The sequence below is a fragment of the Liolophura sinensis genome, chromosome 8 (genome assembly GCF_032854445.1).
Source record: "Liolophura sinensis isolate JHLJ2023 chromosome 8, CUHK_Ljap_v2, whole genome shotgun sequence".
Lineage (NCBI taxonomy): Eukaryota > Metazoa > Mollusca > Polyplacophora > Chitonida > Chitonidae > Liolophura > Liolophura sinensis.
Genome location: NC_088302.1, coordinates 4650389 through 4673446, shown reverse-complemented (window position 1 = coordinate 4673446; position 23058 = coordinate 4650389). Strand labels below are relative to the sequence as shown.

At 39.1% G+C, this 23058-nt stretch overlaps 2 protein-coding genes across 2 annotated transcripts; one reads left to right on the top strand and one right to left on the bottom strand.

Annotated features, from left to right (window-relative positions):
• Positions 1-2604: 2604 nt before the first annotated feature.
• Positions 2605-3925, bottom strand: LOC135472108 (uncharacterized). The gene is made up of 2 exons (XM_064751462.1): positions 3386-3925; positions 2605-2968 (listed from the first exon to the last, which is right to left on the bottom strand). Exons 1-2 carry the CDS (start codon positions 3718-3720, stop codon positions 2614-2616), a joined length of 690 nt encoding a protein of 229 aa, XP_064607532.1. The 5' UTR covers positions 3721-3925; the 3' UTR covers positions 2605-2613.
• A 7877-nt stretch (positions 3926-11802) lies between these two features.
• LOC135472450 (N-acetylglucosamine-6-phosphate deacetylase-like) lies at positions 11803-21447 on the top strand. The gene is made up of 10 exons (XM_064751966.1): positions 11803-11881; positions 12906-13129; positions 15794-15933; positions 16445-16499; positions 18240-18449; positions 18850-18938; positions 19509-19650; positions 20033-20165; positions 20677-20723; positions 21233-21447. Exons 2-10 carry the CDS (start codon positions 12910-12912, stop codon positions 21445-21447), a joined length of 1251 nt encoding a protein of 416 aa, XP_064608036.1. The 5' UTR covers positions 11803-11881; positions 12906-12909.
• The last annotated feature ends 1611 nt before the right edge of the window (positions 21448-23058 follow it).

Sequence of the window (23058 nt, the reverse complement as noted above, 5' to 3'; positions counted from 1 at the left end):
AACTCTGTTAAGCAGTGGCCGTTCAAAGTTGCAGCCCTTATTTCAACGAACTCATAAATTATTCTAATGCGGCTTTATGAATGAACTAATCAGGTTGGAATGATGTCGAAGTGTGATGAGAAACGACAACGGGGCGGTGATCGCTAGGCCTGCTTCACGGTGAGAATCCAATAAAACAAACGTTTAGACAAGCTAATGCGCGTATCTATAAAAGTAACAGCCTGCAATTAGCGAAATAAGTTTGTCCAATTGGTACAGTATTATACACGTCAATGATGACATGATGAAAGCACGGTAAATGTGGCCGTTTTGTAATCGCAGACAAAGACTGCTTCTCTACTGCTTCCAACCATTCGACAACAACATCTGAAGTGGTTCATCTTTTATAATTCCAACAAGGAGTGATATAAACTTCACTGTCTGTACGGGTATAACAATTAAATTTTAATTTCATTTGCAATTTGGCACGCAGATAACTGGAAAAAAGTTTGACGAATCTATTTTTTAACCGTACCACATTCTCTTCTTAGTAGATCTAGTCTATCTCGACCTTAACAGGCAAAAGCTAAAGAAGAATAACAGACTTTAGAATTTTACCACCAGTGTTACAGTAAGAGTATATTATCGTTACAGTATGTCAAACTGCATTGTACTTTCTGGATAGGCCTTAAACATATACACAAGTTGACAATTTGTTTGTTTACTTTGTCTGTAGGCCTACTTCATAAATCCTTTGAATGATGGACGTATGGGTACATGTATATGATTCTGACGCATCCTTTGGTTACGATTTGGTGTTTTACGCCGTACTAAAGAATATTTCACCTATACGACGGTGTTATGAGAGGAAATAGGGCAGAGCCCGGGGGAAACCCACGGCCATCTGCAGGTTGCTGCAAGATCTTCCCATGTGCGACCGGAGAGGAGGCCAGCATGAGCTGCACTTGAACTTGAACTTTGATCGAAATCGAACATGGCCGCCAATGTAAATGATCTAGAAGAACAAACTTCAAAAACGTAAAATATATCAACCGCAAGGAAACAGCGGCGATCTGTAGTTTTCAACAAAAACAACAATCCGTCCGATAAGAATAATTTTAATATTCCAAGCAAGAACAATAGGTTCCCATGTAGCTTTCGGTTTGGAAACCTTAAAAAGACACAGTGGTGCCTGTCTGGGTAGAACGCCAAACATTGAAGTTACCTCACAGTGCGCACAACCCGGCCCAAAAACGTACAAAGTTGTCCACTTCTAAGTCTCTGACCCGACCCGAGCTCAGTCAGGGTGTATTACTTTCACTAGGACGAGTTTGAAAAAGAAAGCCCAGTTGAACATTCACACAAACAATTATAGTTATAAACAAATATATGTCGACAGAATTCTGGAAACTTTGGCAAATAACTTCTCAACAACACTGCTCAACAACCTTCAAGTTGGTCTTGGTTGGAAGGTCTGTTGGCTTTATTTGTTGCAGCGCAAAAAACACCTCCACCGAAAAACAAAAAACAAAAGAAGGTAAGAGAATAAAGCGTGTGAATGGTTGCAGTTTCTAAAAGATATTTCGGCACTGTTTCTCAATTAAGAACATTCTCAAAAGTGTATTGTGACCAACTGTGTGACACCAACAGTAATATGACACCATCAATTATGTAGCACCACCAATTATATTGCACCATCAATTCAAATTGCACTATCGGTTACAATGTTACGTGGCACCACCAATTATATGGTACTAATTGTTATACGTGTGTATGGCACCACAAGCTTTAATTCAAAGTGCGCAATGCAGCCTAGACACGGGAATGTTCACCAAGATTCAAAAAGACTATTCGTCGACGTCTATAGGGACTGGGGGCCATCCTGAAGTAAATATCTGAATGCTGAGTATATGATAACATATTGAAGATGCGAAGACTTTCCAATCTGGCAAACCTGAGAGTATGGACAGAATCTGTCAAACCTGAGAGTATGGACAGAATCTGTCAAACCTCAGAGTATGGACAGAATCTGTGCGGAGGATAAATAACGGTTTAATCTCTGCTCTTTTCACGATCGAGTAAGGTGAGTATCGTGATCTTAATGACGAGTTTAAAATAAGATTTGGGTTTCGTGGACTTTTGCGCCTTCCAAAAGCCATTGGTGTTGAAATCTTGTGGTCGTTCCTCTCTTTTAAGCAACCAGTATGATTTTTCCTTGGGAATGAGGGCTAAAAGGCGTGTCTGAGAGATTAAAACGTGTTGACCTGAACAGTTAATTGGAATATTCCTTTTTACATCTGACGAGGTTTACAAAAGTAACGCTCTGAACTGAATGAAAGGAATGAAAGAGCAAATGCAGCCGAATTTGATATCCTGATCCAGGTGATATCGCAGGCTACACAAGTGAGTGATTTCCCCACCGTTGACCAGTCAAGTAAAGTTCATTACATGACATTATTGCGTGATGTTTGCTGAGAAACAAAAATACTTCAATATTACAAATATTTTTACAGCACAAATGGTTCAAGTAGCTGTGAAAACGCAGAACTAAGAACAAAACTACATACATATATCTTCATGTCAAATTGCACCAACTTAAGTTAGTCAGTCAGTCTGCGTGGATATATGGTCTTATCATGCGGACGACGAGGAGGGACTGTATAAGCTAATGCCCCTCTGTCCGCGACGCTCGTTATCCCCCAGGGTAATATTGATGAACTTCAGAAGGTGGTAGCCAGGGGCCCTGCCCTTCAGCCGTGCCACCCCGATTTGGGCAGCCCCATCTTCTAGGGGCACAATATCTAAGGCCAGAGGTTCCAAGACATCATGCTCGCCAATCTTGTACAGGAAGAGACGGTTTGTTCCAGCCGCCCCAGCCATCAACTTGAACTTGACCACTCTACTCCCAGAAAAATCCGCTACCAGTACATGGCTCCCAATGGCACATAGCCCTTCCGGTTTGAATCTGTCTTTTTCCGGATGAACGTACCTATAACAGAAAAAGGCGAATAGGCCAAAATGTTGTTCATTTTAAATATATGGACATATTATATTATTCTAAAGCAACAGTTGTGGACAAAGAGCCTGGGGCTGAAGCAGTACTGTGAGTGGCAACGCCATTGGACGGTCCAAAGCACAAAATTGGCTTAAAAATTATGAATTCAGTGAATAATAAAAGAGTAATCAAATCTGATATTCCTCTGTCAATCAGAATTAGAAAACTCTATCAACTGCTGCATTGCCTAAAGATGTTTTCCAGGTACTTGTACAGTCTTGGTAGAAAATCTATGGTTTGAGCTAGATGTTTTTGTTCAGATTACATCTTGAAATGCAGTCGGTAAAATGCTGTGAAAAGAGATTATTACCAACAAAAGAATTATGCTCTTTTAAGACCATAACGACTTACCTCTGTATGCTTCTTAGGCTAAGCTCAGGCTTTCGAATTCCTCGTTTTCCAGACCAGTTCATGTTCATGCAAATGATTCCTGTCTGAGCTGATACTATAATAACCGGATTGTCATTGAACAGTGTCACAGCCAAATAACCATGAGATTTACATACGTGATTTGGCATTCGGTAGCTATACAGACACAGTCCATACGCTGTGATGACGTCAACAGATGACGTCATGGAGTTGACAACAACCAGTAAGTTTGTGTTGGGGAGACAGCAGACACCAGAGTACTCCCCGTCTGTTTTAATCAGTCGCCATGTTTCTAGTGATTCTGTCAGGTACGCCATTTTGTTTGTTTCCAAGGTGATGGCAAGGCCGGAAAACGTCACACCGTTCCACAGTATCTTGACGTAGGTAATATCACGTGGTCGGTGTGGAAGTTTGCTTTTGTCAGAAATCTTGTATTTTCCGACATTGTTCCTGGAATATTTCACCACTGTGCTATTACTGCCATCGATGGCGAAGAAGTCTCCAGAAGGCGAATAGCATACCCCTCTAATCCACACTCGATGTTCCCGCTCCTCAACTCCACACGGCAGAGGGGCGTAAAACTCCTCCCCATTGTCAGAAGCGCTGTATGAGACCGAATACCGACCAGTCATGGCTACCAGCGTATCTGGATAAGATAAGATAAAGTTTTGAAAACCTTCCCATGCATGTAATACTAATGCTAATAACTATAAAAATGTCTTCGGAACATTCGTTTGTTTATCTGATTGTTATTTAATGTCATAGTCCAGAATTTTTCATTTTTATGAGTGCGACTGGATACTGATAGTACGCCAATGAAAGGAGAGCTACAGAATTGGTCGTTCTGGATTCTGTCTGTCGATGGAACCGCCCAGTTTTCCCAGCTGTCACTATGTAGCTCTTCTTCCATCAATTTAGCAGTAGAGAGCTCAACGTTATTGCCATGAGCAAGGCCTGACGAATATTGATTATGGGGAAAGCCAGATATGCCCCTCCCAAGGCCGGAATTGAACCCTCACCTGGTGTAGCGTACAGAGGTTGCCAGTCGCTCACTTTTCCCCCGACCCGTTTTTTTGCATGCATCTTTACTGTGATGCATGTTGAAACATCATTGATACCTAATGCCGTGCTCAATCGATACTGAACTATTATCTCTTACACATGTAACAAGTTTTCTGAACTTACATGCATGCATTCTTTTGTTTTGGAACTGATATCAGTTGTGGAAGTCAGATAAGAGCCTTTAAAGAAAACTTTTAAACTTTTTTATTTTTGAATACATTCGGATAGATGATCACGTGTTGAGCGTTAATAGACGATTGTCTTAGCTAAACAGCGTTCAGTCATGCGTCACGACTGACCCTCCGTACATTCGTCACCCGTGTCACAGTCGTGACTAGACTGTGTCTTAATTTGAATCGTCGGAGTGTGCGAATCTCTACAGGAATGTCTTAGGACTGCACGTGGTTTCGTGGCATATACATGTTCACATACACCTGTTCATTACACAAGATTGCCAAAGCGCAGTTTTAATTACAATCGTGCACAAATAGAATATAACGTTATGGGTGAATATGAGTTTTATACCTGGCTTGGTGTAAACGTTGTACGAATATTTCCATGTGTCTCTTGATGAATTAACAACTAAGTCGATAATCCCAGCCTTATAGATTTGAGGAACCAGTGATTAACCGAAGTATATTTAATAAACATATGATGGCTTGATGTCACATATATAGAAGGTGGTTTAATTAACTCTAATAGTGTTAACTAATAAATGCACAAACAACCATGATCACAGTTTCATATTGGTTTGAATCATGATGTTCGTATGTTTCAGTATATGTAGTACTTATTTGCTTGGTGTTTAACGCCGTACTCAATAACGTTTCACTTGCTTGACGGAGGTCATGTTTATGTCTGGAAGAAACCAGAAGTTCGCAATAAACGACTGACCGACTTTCAACATGTACCTGTACAAATCTCTTGACTTAAAGCCGCATACAGCCAGTGACTTCAATTGTATATGTTTCAACAAAGTCTAATTTTGGAACTTTTGCACGCATTCCGTGCTCTCTTAAACTCAAATGTCAACATTTGTCTACATGTGTTAAAACGATATAGAGCATGTTAAATGCTGTAGGATAAGTACCGAGATGTTAATATCTGATGATAATAATAATGAGTTTCTGTTTGAAGAGATGCATCAACATCAACATATAGTCGACCATACTGGACATGTATTTTTTTTATTTATTTCTTTATTTATTTATTCGAACTCCTCGTCATCTGACCGAAAAATTGTCAAGTAGGCCTACGACCTATATTAAACCCTAAGCATACACACATACATTTATTTATTTGATTGGTGCTTTATGTCGTACTCAGGGTACGTCAAACCATGAGTATATACATATATTTATTTATTCGACTGGTGCTTTATGCCGTATTCAGTGTAAATTAAACCATGGGTATATACATGCATACATTTATTTGATTGGTGCTTTATGCCATACTCATTGTACATCAAACCATGAATACATATATACATTTGATTGGTGCTTCATGCCGTACTCAGTGTACGTCAAACCATGAGTACATATATACATTTATTTATTGGACTGGTGCTTTATGCCGTACTAAGTGTACGTCAAACCATGAGTACATATATACATTTATTTATTGGACTGGTGCTTTATGCCGTACTCAGGGTACGTCAAACCATGAGTACATATATACATTTATTTCATTGACTGCATGGTGTTTTACTCCGCACTCAAGAATATTTAAAGGAGAAGTAAAGTTAAATATCAAACAAATACCATTGAAAAGATTATGCAATTCCTCGCGTGTGCATGCCATAAAATAATTCTAATATGTACCTGAAGTTGATAAATTATAAGTAAAATCAGCGCCAAAATCCGCAGTGAGCGACTCCATTTTGCCAAAGAACTAGTCCTGAAGTCTTCTGTGTTAGGAGGAGAATTGTCGTCGGAAACCGCCGAAGTGCAGTTCGTACATTTCCGGTAGAACTCTTCTTCTCAAAAGGTACGAACAGTACAGTTCGTTTTCCGCCTGAGGAAACCAGAATGTTGGACGTAGGTTCCGAGTTTACACGAACAAGTTGGTAGTTTTAACGACTCTCATTGGCCGAGAGACAACACACTCCCAGAATAAATTACAGGGTGTTAAAGATGGAGGACGCCACGGACTCAGCGATTTATGCCAGCTTTGCCGTTTTCAGGCTTTACGTGTGTGGCGAGGAAAAAATCACAAAATTATGCAACAGGCACCACTAGACAGAAAAAAATGTGCACTTTTCAGCCTATATTGTCATTTTTTAAAGTTTTCTTCTCTTTTAACCTATATAACGGTGGCACACATCATGGTGGGAGGAAACCGGCCAGATGGTGCGGGAAACCCACAACCATCTGCAGGTTGCTGTCAGACTTTCCCACGCACCAGTACGGCCGGAGAGGAAGCCAGCAGGAGCATGTCGACAATACCTATATTTATACATACAAGGGCATACAAAGTTAAAAAGAGGTTGACTATTTGTTGCCGTTACACCGGTGAACCAGAACTTTCTCCATACAAATCGATATTTATGTCTTATTCTGACAAGATAAGGATTAGCAAGACATAATTTTTTGAGTGTTTGTCATACGAATATCCGCTTACATGGAGGTTGGGAGTTTGTCATACCAATATCCGCTTACATGGAGGTTTGGGGTTTGTCATACGATGTCCGCTTGCATGGAGATTGAGGGTTTACAATACCAATGAATGTTCCAGCTCTCAGGTCTGTGTATTATTTCTGCATGGTGTTTGAGTGTCCTCAAATACAGCAAAACACCAAAGTAAAGGTTGTAAATTTTGGTACAATCTTAATTTACCAGATTCCTCCCGCCATAATGCTGGCCGCCTTCGTATAAGTGAAATATTCTTGAGTACGGCGTAAAACACCAATCAAATAAATAAATAATTTGCCAGACAGAAGAATAAATGTATATGTTTCTCAGGAGAACTCTTCCGTTACAGATATGTTCATGTGGAATGTCTAGCCAGACAGGATAATCTCTATGATAGATTTTATCTGCATGTCTAGTTTGGTTAAACCTTTCTTTCTTGCTGGTGTCTTTAAATATAAACATACTCGATTCCGCTTGCGAAAACAACGAAAGGTTAAGACATGCATGATGCCTTGTATCAGTTACGAGAAACATCTGATCCAGCTAATGTTACACAAGATATGGAGATGACATTTTCCAGCATTATTACAAACATTGTTTATCTAATGGAAAAAACACGGTATACGTGTAGCTTAGTTGTTTTCCTCCGACCTCGTATATGCAGTGGCAGTCACTGTGCTTCTATAGTATAGTACAGCATCCAAATTCTTGCTCTTGCAATATTTTTTCTGAAGCCTTGCTCAATGCACAGAATAAAAATCCGCAAACTTTCATTTGTCTTGTTGCCCAAGGGCAATTTCTAAATATAACTCCACACACAGTATATAACCATTAAATCTCGACTTGAATTATCCATTGCAGACCATCTACACCTTAATGGATATTCGTAATCTAATATTTGGAACTATTCTGTGAGACTACCAACATGTCCCCACGATCCAAAGTAACGGGAGCAAAGAATGGCATGCAGTAGGTCAAATATAGCATGCATAAACAATTAAAGTGTGACTGAACAAGGAATAGACAATGCATGCATGCTTATATATACGTACAGAGCTAGGCAGGCGTGCAGAGCTAACTGTGATGGTGTAACACTCGCCGTATATCCTTCTTCTGCACTCACCTCGTGTTGCAATCTGCTGGCTGGCGACTATATTAAATCTCCATTATGGGTGGTTATTACTTATGGTCATGAACATAACAGACACTGCGCTGACAGGGCAAGTCTTTATTGCATGGAAAGTGTTGGTCAGCTTTATACGCTTGAGGGTCTATGTTAGAACCAGTATAGAATTGACGGTCACCGATTGGCTCATTTTACCCAAATATACCTACTCGCTAATGCACGTAATTGTAGACAGTAGTGTCTGTCACGTTTTGCCGTTGCGTTTGATCTCATGAAGATACAAAGGATTCGTGTTAACATTGTTCTTAATTATAGGTAAGGATCCTGTTGTCTCGTTGAATTATGCACGGGAGCGGTTTCCGTAAATATGCGTGTGAAATACTCTTACATGCCTTCCTAATTGGTTATATAAGAAGCAAAATAAAACATGATCGACGAGAAAAGCTGAATTCAGTGAAGACATGAACAGGAAATGTTTGCTTTAATATAGATGACGAATTTCTCATTTCATTGTATGTTTATTACTTTTATGCACCATTCTTTATATTCTTGAATGGAGTTTTTTTTCAATTTCTCTGAATGGATTGATACATATAAAAGTAGATTCAGGTAGAACAGTGAACTGAAATATGTAAAAAGTGAAGGTAGGGATCTTCTAACAGCCATGCCATGCATGCAGGTTATGGTATGTACGTCTAACAGCCCTGACATGCATATAGGTTGGGTTAGGTACGTTTAACAGCCATGCCATGCATACAGGTTAGGTACGTCTAACAGCCATGTCATGCATACAGGTTATGCTATCTACGCTTAACAGCCATGTCATGAATACAGGCCATGCTATGTACGCCTAACAGCCATGGCATGAATAAGGGTTGTGTAATGTACGTCTAGCAGCCGTTATGACAAGTATATTTATTTGCTTGTTGTTTCACGCCGTACTCTAGAATATTTCACTTATACGACGGTGGCCAGCATTGTGGTGAAAGGGAACAGGGTTCAGCCCTTATACATGCATACAGGTATTGGTAGATACGTCTAACAGCCATGCCATGCATACATGATATGCTATGCACGTCTAATAGCCATGTCATTCATGCATGTTATGATATGTACGTCTAACAACCATGCCATACATAAAGGTTACTAGCTTGTTATGTACGTCTATAATATCAATACCATGCCCAAATGTGATGCCTGTACGTCTAACAGCCATGCCATACGTACAGGGTACTAGTATGTTATGTACGTCTATAATATCCATGCCATATATGCAGGTTATGTTATGTTAGTCTAACAGCAAACTAATCCTGTAAACCCCGTGTTCTCACAGTGTGATTATCGAGTCGATCAATCGAATTCCACTAGTGATTACAGAGCGTGTGCTGTTTCATGTGACTGTGACATACTACAAATCCCATGCATCGTCTGAACGCGACACACGAAATGTGCTATATTTTAATTCCACTTGTCGAATTCGACTAATCGATATAATCATACACATAAATCATAACTTATATAACTTGGGTCGTCCATGAAATCGGCATCCTTGCTTATACCTTATTATATATAAGTGAATCTTGCGTATAGTTTTTAATCGGGAAAATGCCGTCCGCATTTTTTTCAAAACATGCACGTTTTGTTCTGATAAGGGTCACACAAGGGTCATTAACAAGAATTGAAGAGTTCTACACGGTGCATATTACGTATACTTGTACCTGTATAGCAAGGGAACAAGGCTTTCCCCTCACGCAACATGAGGGATCTTACTTCTGGCAATGAAATTACCCTTCATTGGATAACAATATACCGAAGGGTCCTGCAACCAACGCTGAGTCTTACTTACATGTGACCTTGTAGCGTATGTTAGATTATGAGCTATGGGTCATCACAAGTTAATGCTGCAAGAACTATAGAGTGTTGAGCAAACATGACAAAGTGCAAAGATTTAGATATAAGTTCAGGTCATCCACCGGTAAAACGTGTAAGTCACACACTGGAAAGTTCCGCAACCCATAAATTGACCAACATCGTATATTAATTTGATTTGTTTATTTGCTTGGTGTTTCAAGCCGAAGTCAAGAAGATATCATTTATACGACGGCGGCCAGCATTATGATGCACGGGAGGGCAGCACCGGGGGAACCCCAGGACCATCCAAAGATTGCTGTCAGACCATGAAATCAGCATGAGGCGGACTTGACCTACAGGGACCGCATTCGTGCGAGGCTTCTGGGCCATTTCGCCGAGCTGGCGTGCTGACCACCTCGGCCCAGCGGTGCAATGGAAACCTTTTCTCCGCGATGGAAACCTTCCACTTCTTTGAGGTGTAAAGGTTTCCACCGCGGAGAAAAGGTTTACACCGCGGAGAAAACGGTTTTTTACTGCTTTTCGAAGTTTACAGCTAAATTTATCAATTTCGTTTAAAATATTTTTGTTTTTGCGTTAAGTCCGTTTTCAATATACTTTGAGTTCTTTGTCTTTCATAATAAGCCTTCATTAGAAAAACCTTAAACTACGGTAAATCAGAAAATGTTAAAAATTTCGAATGGAACTAACGGGCCACCGTAATTGTATGCAAGAAAGACGTTGCTGAGCGTAGCATTAAACAACAATCATTCAATCAATTAATTACCAAAGGTCTGTCTTAATTACGGTTACCCTTTGGGAACGTTTGATACTCTTTTAACATTGACCATATTTATATATCCACATGAAGAAAATATATTTTGACTTTTTTGATCTTGTTAGTACATTATAATGTGAATAAAATCCACCCAGATGGACTTATATAAGGTATAGGCCTTGAGACTGGCTATTCCAGTTATGGGAAATCTCCAAAAATGTATCGGAATCTTGACCAGAAATACTTAGTTAGTGATGTTAAATTTGCTTAAATTAAGACTTATTGCCCTACGTAGCATGGTTCGAGTGTAATGGCTTTCCATTATCGGTAGGCTTACCATATTGATAAGCTTTAGCCACGATGCGTATGTCTCGCGTCTGCGTATGTGAATCAAGCCCTATCTTAAGTGTCCAGAACATTGTTTCGATATTCACAATTTATCGTTCAGATTATATCATCGTTGAAATTTCTATAGGAATGGCTGACAACGAAGAAAATTACGTGGACCTACTGTCGTTTCAGTGAAGCAGCACTAAATAAAAGAGCGGTGGAAATCCGTCCTGCAACAAGGAGGCACATTACACGTACATGCACCCTAAGGATTCCTTCGTCGTCATATGACTGAAAAATTGTTGAGTACGACGTGGAGCCCCAAGCACTCACTCACTCACTATAACAGAGTATGCTACAAGTATGATTAATATCGCTGTTTATGAGTGGGTATTTTTTTTTCTTTTTCATTTTGTGTAAGAAGAAAAAACAACTCCAATTCAACAGCATAAAGCGTTACCGGTGATGTGCCTCAGAACATATAATTTCTGGAAAAATTGCATGTTTTGGGGCTGACATTTTGAAGCCTGGCCCGTTTAACTGAGCGGTAAGGATTGGTGGCAGCGACGACTTGTCAGTGGTGTGTCGTCCAATCACGTTTGGCCTAACAATAGCTCAATGTTTACTGAGGTGGAGAAGACATGTGATTGATCTTTAGGGCACCAGAGGTTACAAACTACGGATAAAACTTGTCAAAATTCTTGGTAAGAACTGAAAATTAAGTATCTGAAGCTAAGTTTTGTCCGGTTTTGTCCGGCGAATTATCCGGTTAAGATTAAGGAATTAAAGACCTAAGTGGAGTCTACCGTGGGAAATTTATCTTCGAGTGCTCCTGTCATCGCAACAACAACAACATCATCAACAGCTGACACTGATAAGTTGATAAGGGTCGACAAATTCTCGAAGAAATGTATCACTGTGTATCCTGTTATCAGACGAAAAGTGCACTATAGACAGAAAGAGTGCACTGTACAACCTGGTGGGATCGCTGTCATTCAGCATTTCAAGGAGAGGTTTTTTTCGTGTTAAAAACAACATATCGAATGAGCTTGTCGAACCCTTCGTTATCAGTTGAAAGACAGTTGTTCACGTTGATAAGGCAGTGACCCAGATGTGATCTTGACCGGATCAAACTCAGGCTGTGTTGTGTGTAGGCCATCTGTGGGCCTGCTGTCCATGAGTTAAATTACTGCACAAATAATTGACAGTAACTGTAGCTTACAGTAGTACAGTAGAGTTTGAGTGCACGTAGCTGGTGTGATCACTAAAGCTAAATGATTTCCTCCATCTGTAATCCTGACTGATGTGATTATAAGTGAAAAATTGTTGAGTATGGCATTAAGAACAAGTCAGTGAATCAGTCATGCAAGGTTTGGGTTAATAGTGCTGTAGTTTTTCCCACTTATCGTATCATTTTCCCATTTTGATCAGTGCAAATTTTGATCCAAACATTAATCTTTAACTCTTGCTTGAAAACATCTCTAGGCTGACCCTATTTCTTGACGATGAGATGTACTCGGTTCAGACAAAATAGATTGAGGAACAAGAAAAGACATGTATTTCTCTGAGGAAATGAAAACCTGAGACATTGAAACAACTAAATGTAGAAAATTTAAATAGCTAGCATCTTTATAGGTATATTTTAATGTAAATTTATACTGGTACATGAATATTTTTTTTCCTTTTTGTTGTGAATCATAATTATGACTCTTTATCTCCTCCCTACAGAAAAATGCCATCTTTAACCAATGGAGAAGAAGGACTGATATATCAGTTTAAAAACTGTAAACTTCTGAAGGAGCATGATATTATCCGCGATGACCTGTGGGTCAGAAATGGTGTGATTTTGAACCCAGAAAAGCTGTTTTTTGATGAGAAAGCCTATGCAGATGTTCAGATTGACTGCAATGATGCTATTATATCAGCTGGCTTTATCGATGTCCAGATCAATGGTAAGACGTGCAGACAAACAAAAAGTTTGTGTGATTAAAGAGCTCTGCAGAGCACTTTATTCTCATGGCTATAGGCTGTTTTCAGTAAATAATATTACCATATAAGTAAATACAAGAAGATTTAGTTTCAAATTATGTTTACATTTAATACAGTCATCAACATGGACTTTTAAGCTGTGGCACTTTTTTCCAAATCTTGATGAAAGCCCTGTTGTTATGCCACATTAACAAAGAGAAAATCTAGACAGGTAACACATTAAATAAGCCAGTCTGATAACTGCTGTTCTTCATCTATATTTATCAGTAATAAAGCATTATTAAAACGCCAACCAAATCCAGTCATTTTGAGCACATTTGGAGTTCACCTTTCCAAGATTTAAACTCAACATAAGGTGAAGAGAATGATTACACAGTACCGCAGTTGTGTTAAAGTCTCGCAGAAATGTCAAATACTGTTTATCTGAAAGATGTGTATTAATGAAGATTATGGTTTTAACCCTCCCCCACCCCTCCCACTTCTCATAGTGTTTATTTATCAGATAATGTCTGCTGCTGATACACCATCCCTGCAGACTGACTCGCTACGTCTGTATGGGGGGCCAAATTAACGTTTAATCGAGAATTATCAGTATCACTAATTCATTTATTGATATCGATAAAAGAATTACTGACATCAGTTAATATTTATCGATATCAGTAAATATTTATCAATATCGATTATTCATTTATTGATATCAATAATTCATTTATCGATATCGATAATTGGGTGCCATTTATCAATATCGATAATTGGGTGCCATTTATCAATATCGATAAATGAATTAGCAATATCGATAAATGAATTAATGATATCGATAAATTAATTAGCGATATTGATAAATAGTGTTTCTGGTTTAGTTTCAATGGAAATGACTGCTCCCCCTATGTTGTTATGCTGGATAAAGCAGAGGATTATGTATGATTCAGCTGATATTGATATATTACATTTAAACTACCTTTGTGTGATCAACAGTTTTCGCCCTAAAGCTCCATCAGCAAACTCCAGTAACAAGATGAATTTATTTATTTATTTATTTGCTCAAGAATATTTCACATATACATTTGCGGCCAACAGATTATTACACATTTACACGAACAAGAATTTCTTTCTACTGCTTAAACACACTTCTAGTTTATTTCTCTTTCGCTTGGTTAACCAGATACTGATAATTTACACTATATTAGCCGAAGGACTACACGTACTTTACCAGTAAAGTTAAATTTTGTTGAGATATGTGTAGAATGGCACAATGGTGCTTACTAGTTTACCTTTGCTAGTAGTACTTCTATGCGGTGTAGGTAAGTTAGTCTCCACGCCGACCCTTTCTGCAATGCCTACATTTGATGATAATGGTGCAGATCGTGAATGTATACGGGCCTGTACCTCGCCTGGAAGATCGCAGAGTGCCCTGTTCAGTGAATTCACAGTGTCTGTTGACAATGCTGAGTTTATTCGTGTCAAGTTTTCCAAGTCCTGGGACAATCTGTTGTTTAAGTTATCCAAATTACCAATATTTAGTTGTAGTGTTCTTTCACATCGAGTTGTGGTGTTGTTTAGGACAGGCAAAACATCGTCCACATCCGAAACACCCGCCAGTTGAACTAATGCGAACAACGCCAAAATCTTGTGAGATGTTAGAAGGGAGCTATTATTGTCATGCGACTAGTGTCCCTGATTTATCGATATCAATAAATAGCCATATTTATCGATATGGATAAATGAATTATCGATATCGCTTATTTATTTATTGATATTGATAAGTGAATTATTGATATTGATAAATAAATAAATGATATCAATAATTTATTTATCGATATAGCTAATTCATTTATTGATATAGATAAATATGGCTATTTATAGATATCGATAAATAAATAAGCGATATCGATAATTCTCGATTAAATGTTAATTTAATTTAATTAATTTTAAGCTAATTTAAAACGTCTGTCATTCACTTGACAGAATGATATTAGGTATTCCAATCTTGTCTCCATGCTTTGCTTCAGATAGAGCTTTAGTTTAAATCAGGAGGTTTGTCAGGTATCTGGAAAAGGCCAGTAATATAGTGCACCCCAGTTTCCTTCAGCCATTAACCTGCGACATACATGTGAAAAACTCTTTGGTATGGCCTTAGACACCAGTCAAGTAAGCCCATGAATAATGTATGAGTAACTCAGGTCCAGAGAGTTTGGATTTATGTAAAAAAAGTTTTTATAGCTCGCCTATACATAGTACTGGTTTGGCTGATGTCATAACCAAGTGTCACAATTGTCATGTGAAACCCAATGACATGAAGGGTATGTTCCATTGTTGATTGTCCTCTGTACATATTAATTACTCTTATTAGACTTAGTATTGAAGTGCTTCATGTGTCCCCTACAGGTGAGCTCTTTGCAAGACATGCTATGAAATCTATGTGTGTGTGTTTTTTGTATGTGTTTAATTTATGTGGTATTGGTAATGGGCTTCTCTTTCTTGAAATTTGTCAGCAAAACTTCTGTGTATCAAAATATTGCTGATAACGCAGTAATTAAGCCATGTTAATCATTGTACCAGGTACATGTATGTTTAGATGATGGTGTTCAGTGCTATTAATTGTCACTCTCATGCTTTGTTGACCTCAGGGGCGTCAGGTGTGGACTTTTCCTTGCTCTCTGATGACATTGAGAAAGATGTCACCACTGTCTCACGGCTGATGCTTGAACATGGAGTAACATCATATTGTCCTACAATAGTTACCTCCCCTGTTGAGGTGTACAAAAAGGTATGTCAATCTATTTGTGTAAATGTTTGAGACATGTTTCTACATAAATTTTGAGGCAGATGTCTGGAAACTAGATTAAGAGATAAGATCACATTTAGTAAGTCTTTATCTCAAACAAGATTCAAATTTGGAGTATTGCATGCACAGAATGCATGCATTCTTTGCAAGGTTGTGAACTATTTTATTTGACATCATGTTTAGTTTTCCCATTTAGGTATAATTTTACCAAACAGGGTCTTTTCATTTTTGAGATTGCCTTTATATTGGTGAATATAGATGTGGTGGGGGTCCAGTTTAGACAACTAGAATACATATTCTGGTACAAGTATGACTTACAGTTCATCTTATTTGGACATTTGGATGTTTGTTTTCTCGGTGACATCTAATGTCAGTCCAACAGAACACTTGATCATTCCATGACCTGTCAAAGAGTTCATCAGAGATGTATTGACTTCATGATGTCATTAATGTGTGTGACTTGAGTTGTTGATCTGCTCACATTTTCATACAGGTTGTCCCTCGGATACAGAAGTGTAATGGAAGCCGTCGTGGAGCTGGTATATTAGGTGAGCCGGTAGGGTTCAAGTAGCCTGCCATTTGTGTGTCAGTAGTCTGCATGTGGTCTCCCTTACTGTGCCAGTAGACTGTTATTGTTTTAGCGGTATCCTGCTTGTGATTTGCTTTTTTGCAGTTTGTCAGTTGTTTCTCAGTAGCCTGCCTGTGGTTGTGTGTCAGTAGCCTGCCTGTGGTTTGTCAGTTGTGTGTCTATAGCGTGCCTGTAGTTCATCAGTTGTGTGCCAGTAGCCCACCTGTGGTTTGTCAATTGTGTGCCAGTAGCCCACATGTGGTTTGTCAGTTGTGTGTCAGTAGCCCACCTGTGGTTTGTCAATTGTGTGCCAGTAGCCTACCTGCGGATTGACAGTTGTGTGCCAGTAGCTCACCTGTGGGTTGACAGTTATGTAACAGTAGCTCACCTGTGGCTTGACAGTAGCCTGTCTGAGGATTGATAGCAGTGTACCAGTAACCTACATGTGGTTTGTCAGTTGTGTGCCAGTAGCCTGCATATGGTTTACTAGTTGTGTGCCAGGTACCCACCTGGGTTGACAGTTGTGTGCTAGTAGCATTCCTGTGATCTGCCAGTTGTTTCATTTTCCCACCTGTGGCTTGACATTTGTGTACCAGTAGCCTATTTGTGGGTTGACAGCTGTGTGCCAGTAGTCTGCCTGAGACTAGCCAGTTGTGCATGCCAGTAGCCTATTTGTGGGTTGGCAGTTGTGTACTAGTAGCCTTCCTGTAGTTAGCCAGTTGTTTCAGTAGCCCACCTGTGGCTTGACAGTTGTGTACCAGTAGCCTATTTGTGGGTTCAGAGCTGCGTGCCAGTAGCCTATTTGTGGGTTGACAATTGTGTACCAGAAGCCTGCCTCTGATTTGCCAGTTATGTGCCTCTGGCCTCTTTGTAGATTGTTAGTTGTGTGGGAGTATCCTGTTTGTGGTTTGTCAGTTGTGTGCCAGTAGCCTGTCTGTGGTTTTTCGGTTGTGTGTCTCCAGCCTCTATGTAGATTGTTAGCTGTGTGGTACTATCTCGTTTGTGCCAGTAGCCAGTAGTTGTGTGCCAGTACCCTGTTTGTAGATTGTTAGTTGTGTAACAGTATCCTGTTTGTAGATTATTAGTTGTGTGGCAGTATCCTGTTTGTGGTTTGTCAGTTGTGTACCAGTAGCCTATCTGTGGTTTGTCATTTGTGTGCCTCCAGCCTCTTTGTAGATTGTTAGTTTTGTGGCAGTATCCTGTTTGTAGATTGTTAGTTGTGTGGCAGTATCCTGTTTGTGGTTTGTCAGTTGTGTATCAGTAGCCTATCTGTGGTTTGTCATTTGTGTGCCTCCAGCCTCTTTGTAGATTGTTAGTTTTGTGGCAGTATCCTGTTGTGAAGTGAATTGTGTGCCAGTAGCCTGTGTGTGGTTCGCCAGTTGTGTACCAGTAGCCTATCTGTGGTTCTCAAGGAGTATGCCGGTAGCCTGCCAGCAGTTTGTGCCAGAGGTGGGAGATAGCAGATCTCCGAATTTTGTCTCAAAAATCTTTTTTGTTTTTTGCTTTTTTCCAACGGCAAACTTTAGGCCAAATTTGTTGAGGATTAAGGTTAGCTTTGGTAGGGCATTATTTCCTAATTAAGGGAATGCTTCATATTCCAAACTTGTGACATTGGGTCATACAGGTTAACTTTTAAGTATATATACCACTCAGAATATACAAGATTTCAACAGTTTGAGTAAATATGACTTGATGAAAGATGACAATTTACTTGTGTCAGGGTTACATTTGGAGGGTCCGTTCATCAACAAACAGAAGAAGGGAGCTCACCCAGAGGATCTTATCTGTTCATTTGATGGCGGGTTTGAGGATGTCATGGCAGTGTATGGCCAGTTGGATAATGTCGCAATCGTGACTATTGCCCCAGAGAAACCACGTTCCCCAGAGATCATACAGGAGCTGGTGAAGCGTGGGATTGTCGTCTCTGTCGGTAAGTGTTCGTTGTGAGACACAGAATGATGCAGCATTGTTTGACCAGCAACAATGTTGAAACTTAGTTGTCGTTGTGTTTTGTTGTGCCTAAGACAAAAATTTCTCTATTTGGACATTTGTACTGGATACATTCATGATTAAAAAATTTGAAACTTTCCAAAAAATGAATCATTAATATCAAATATTTTAGAACTTTTTAAGCACACACATTAGTTTACACAAATCAGTTGAATTAGTGGATGAAGTGTAATTGTTAGTGTGAACAGAATGTTGTTAATTGCATCATTTGTACCAAGTGTGACATTTAAATTGTGAGGACTTGTGTCTTTGAGTGTGCTGTTGTTGTTCTCATGTATAATGCTGTGTAATGACCAATATTTCTGTCTCCATGGTAACAGGTCACTCTGTAGCTAACCTAGTGGATGGAGAGGAAGCTGTCAGAAGTGGAGCATCTTTCATTACTCATCTTTTTAATGCCATGCTACCTGTAAGTAACCATTGTCTTGGTGAAAATTCTCTGTCTATATCGAAACCAGCTTTGTACAGATACAAGTCTATGAAAGTAACATTTGGTCCTGTGTCCTCAGAAAACTGTGTTGGTAATGATCTAGGTATAGCAACTATGACACTTTGACCAATGATCTAAGCTTTTTTTTTGTGATATATCCATTGCAGTGCAGGTTTGAATACCTATAACATTAAACAGTCATCAAAAGTCATGGGATTTCAGTGCTGTGATGTATCCCAAATTAGCGTTTCGGAAGCAGCTGGAGTGAGATAGGACAATGGGGATTAGCAGAAGCGCTGAGGTGTTTTGAGCTTCAGGGCTCAAAATTTTTGTTTTGTTTTTTTTTAAAGTAATTTTTAGTAACATTTTTAGGCGCACCAGGCATTTATTTGGGTGCACCAAAATTTTCTTTTCATCTGATAGAAAGCAATATTGCCAAGAGCACAAAATGTGAAAAAAATGAGAAACACATGCATAGATGCATACATCGAACACCAGACGCAGTGGTGAGAGAATTGATAATGAAGTTGTCATGCTATGATGTTACAGTTTCATCACCGTGACCCTCACCTGATGGGTTTACTGGGCAGTAAGAAGATTGAGGGGAAGTTTGTGTATTTTGGACTGATCGCAGACGGTATCCACACCCACCCAGCTGCCCTCAGGATTGCTCACAGGGTCCACCCAGAAGGTCAGCAGCTGTCTACCTTTGTGGACAGGTTTAGAACAGAGGGATTGCTCCTTAATACCCTCCCCACACAGTTATTAGTGTCATATAAATGAAGTGCTGTATTATCAGACGTCAGTATGTAGTAGTGACAGGTGTCGGATAGCGGGTTTGTCTTTTTAATGATCTATTTGCTCTTCAGCCTTTCATACAGCTAAATGTTTGTGTATGCTTTTTCGTGAAGCAGACACTTTTGCAGTTGTAGTTTGGCTTCTCATGCTTGTCATATAACCCTTCTAGTTAACATAAGTATATTTCTGTGGGTTTCATACTCCACATCTGACTGGTGATGACATATGTACTTAAGTCCATGTGTCTATATTTACCTGTGTTCTCTTGGGTACAGGCCTTGTGTTGGTGACTGACGCAATGGCTGCAATGGGTTTGTCGTCCGGCACCCACACCATTGGTCAACAGAAAGTAGAGATTATCAACCAGACCAAAGCAGTCCTGGCCGGTACTGATACACTCGCTGGAAGGTACAGTAGTGTTACAATTTGTTGTCTTGTATGATTGACTCTTGATGTTTCATTATGATCAGACTTGTGGAAGTCTGCGGGGGGTGGGGTGTGTTATGGAGTGGTTTTAGTGTGAGCTGGATTGCAACAAATGTTGATGTGTGTATTTGTAAATCAGCAACATTTTTATGTACTTCAACATTTTCAACCACTAAAGCCCTTTTTTAAGTGGAATTTATGTAGACATACTAAAAACGATTTGTTAGTGTCATGTAAGATGAAAGCTTCATAAAACTGTTTAAATTATTTCTCTACACCTCAGGTTGGAATGTTTCAAAATACTGGTTGCAGAGGTGATTAAAAATGTTGCAGAATTAGGTTGCACATTTATGTTTTGACCTGTCATATGTTATCATGCTACATAATTATGTTACAGTATTTTTGCCCTGTATGTATAGTTTCAGTGGTGAATATTCCTAACGTAGTACATGCATCACATTTTAACTATGATAAATAATTGTGCTTGTTACAGTATAATAACTATGGATCAGTGTGTGAGGAAGTTCCTCAAATCAGCAGGTAAGCTGTATAGTTTCCAAGATGACTTAAGAACCATGAAAATGTATCACTTACAGTACTTTAATAATGTTGCTTAATTTTATGACAATCAGACACATACTTCACCAAGTCAGACCTTGTATGTGCGATAAGTAGATTTCCTTACTGCCATTCATTTCTTTGAGTAGCACTTTTCTTGTCAGTGGTTTACATGAAACTGACCACCTTGGGTGACAAATTGTTGAGTAAGGCATTAAACAAGAGTTATCTCCCTTGAGTTATTCCTGCAGCTATGTTGTTTGTCATTTGAATTAACTTGGTCAGTGAAGGAATTTGAAGGCTTTGTAAAATACATGTAAGTTCAAATTATATTCTTATTTGTTAAATCCGCTAATTGCCGATCATCAGTTATTATGCAGTCTTTGCTTGTTTTAATGGTAAAGCTTATAGTATTTTTCTGAAAGTTGTTACTCTGTTATTAACTGGAAATTTAATTGCAAAATTAGTTAACTGTTATTTTCTTCACCTAGGCTGTACAAAAGTACAGACCTTGGAAGCTGCGACACTCCACCCTGCTCAGCTCCTCAATATCACAGACAGAAAGGGTACATTGGAGTATGGAACAGATGCGGATTTTGTCATCCTTGATGAAGATTTGAACGTTCAAGCTACGTACATCGCAGGAGAGTTAGTCTGGGACAGTCCTGGTTTCCCTGAGAGGAAAGAAACGAAAATTGTAGATTAATGGGGAACCTTCTGAGTTCTAAAGTAATTCTGACCTAAAGTGTACAGTCCATTGTTCATTCTTGCCTACAGATTGGTAATCTATTACGTATGTATTGCAGGAAAATTTTGGTCTGTACAGCTTGGACCTGAGTTGTGGGTACACGTGGTTGTGCATATGTTGCTGTTCATACTCATCAGCTTCGCTTTGCCTGGAAAGCTCTGTCCCTTAAACCAGCCAAGATGGCAAGATAGTGAATCCATATGATCTCATGTATAATGTTAAACGATCTGTGAAGAAACTGTGTAATACAGTACTGAAGAAATAAATGAGTATGCCTGACAAAAACGAGGATCGATTTCACAAAACCATTCCTAACAAAGTCAAAATTTAAAACCCCATCACTTAGTCTTTGTTTTCGGGATTGGGAGTTGAAATCTTGACACATTTGTCTTTAAGATATCTTTGATGAAGCAATCAAAACTTTAATTTTTACAACCCAAAAGTAAGCTTTAAGATCATGTCGTATTTTGATGTACGTGTACAGTGAACATAGAAAGGATTTGACATTCAAAACTGTGACCAAAACTGTCCTCAGAACTGTTGTCGTGTATTTTTTGAGAGTTGACATCACATAACTATCTTCATAAGAATACCCTTACTGATTTATGGGAAATTTTGAAAATAATTATTTTTTTCTAAAATATGGTCTCAACATTATATTTGATTTTTGTACACTTCTTTTTTTGAGTTAGAAATAGCTTTGTGGAATCGCCCTTTGACACATGTACCTTGTGTTTTGTCAGAGCAGTCTCGTACACTACTAGGGTATAGTCTCACCCACACAGCTGATAGTAACCCTGCAGACCTGGACATTAGACTGATAATGCTGCTCCCTACGCTAGGTATAACTTGGTTGAACATTCTCATCATCATCATCACCACCATTATCATCTGTTTGTCATTCAGAGTAGAGCCATTTTATTATACCCGTTATTACAGGCCAAATATATATCTGGTTTATTTATTTTATTTGATTGAGGTTTATTGCCGGACTCAACTCTTATTCCCTTATACAATGGCTGTCAGTTTTATGGGTGGAGGAAACTGGAGTGCTAAACTGGAGGTAAACCATCAACTTTTGGCAAGTTACTGACAAACTTGTTCTTGTGGGACATTCAGATATGCATGCCATATTGATGGATGTGGTCGTCGGCATATGTTAGACTGCCCAAACGACCACCCACGACGAGTGATAGACTACCCAAACGACCACCCACGACGAGTGTTAGACTGCCCAAACGACCACCCACGACAAGTGTTAGACTGCCCAAACGACCACCCATAAGCAGTTGAACCCTTATTGTCTCCAAGGCCCCACACGCAGTGAGTGGGAGTTATAGCACAAGTAATGGTGCTCCCTATATTATTAGCAAACTTGACTACACATTCACATCATCGTCTGTGTGTTACTCATAGTGGAGAAGGCCACTAAATTTAAAACTGTTCTGAAGCTCAACACAGGTGAAAAGTTTTGCAGTTTAATTCTGTGGTAAACTGATCATCTAGAATTGAGTAGTGGAGAACTTGCATTGTGCGTATTAAACACAAAATAGCACTGCTATGTGACAT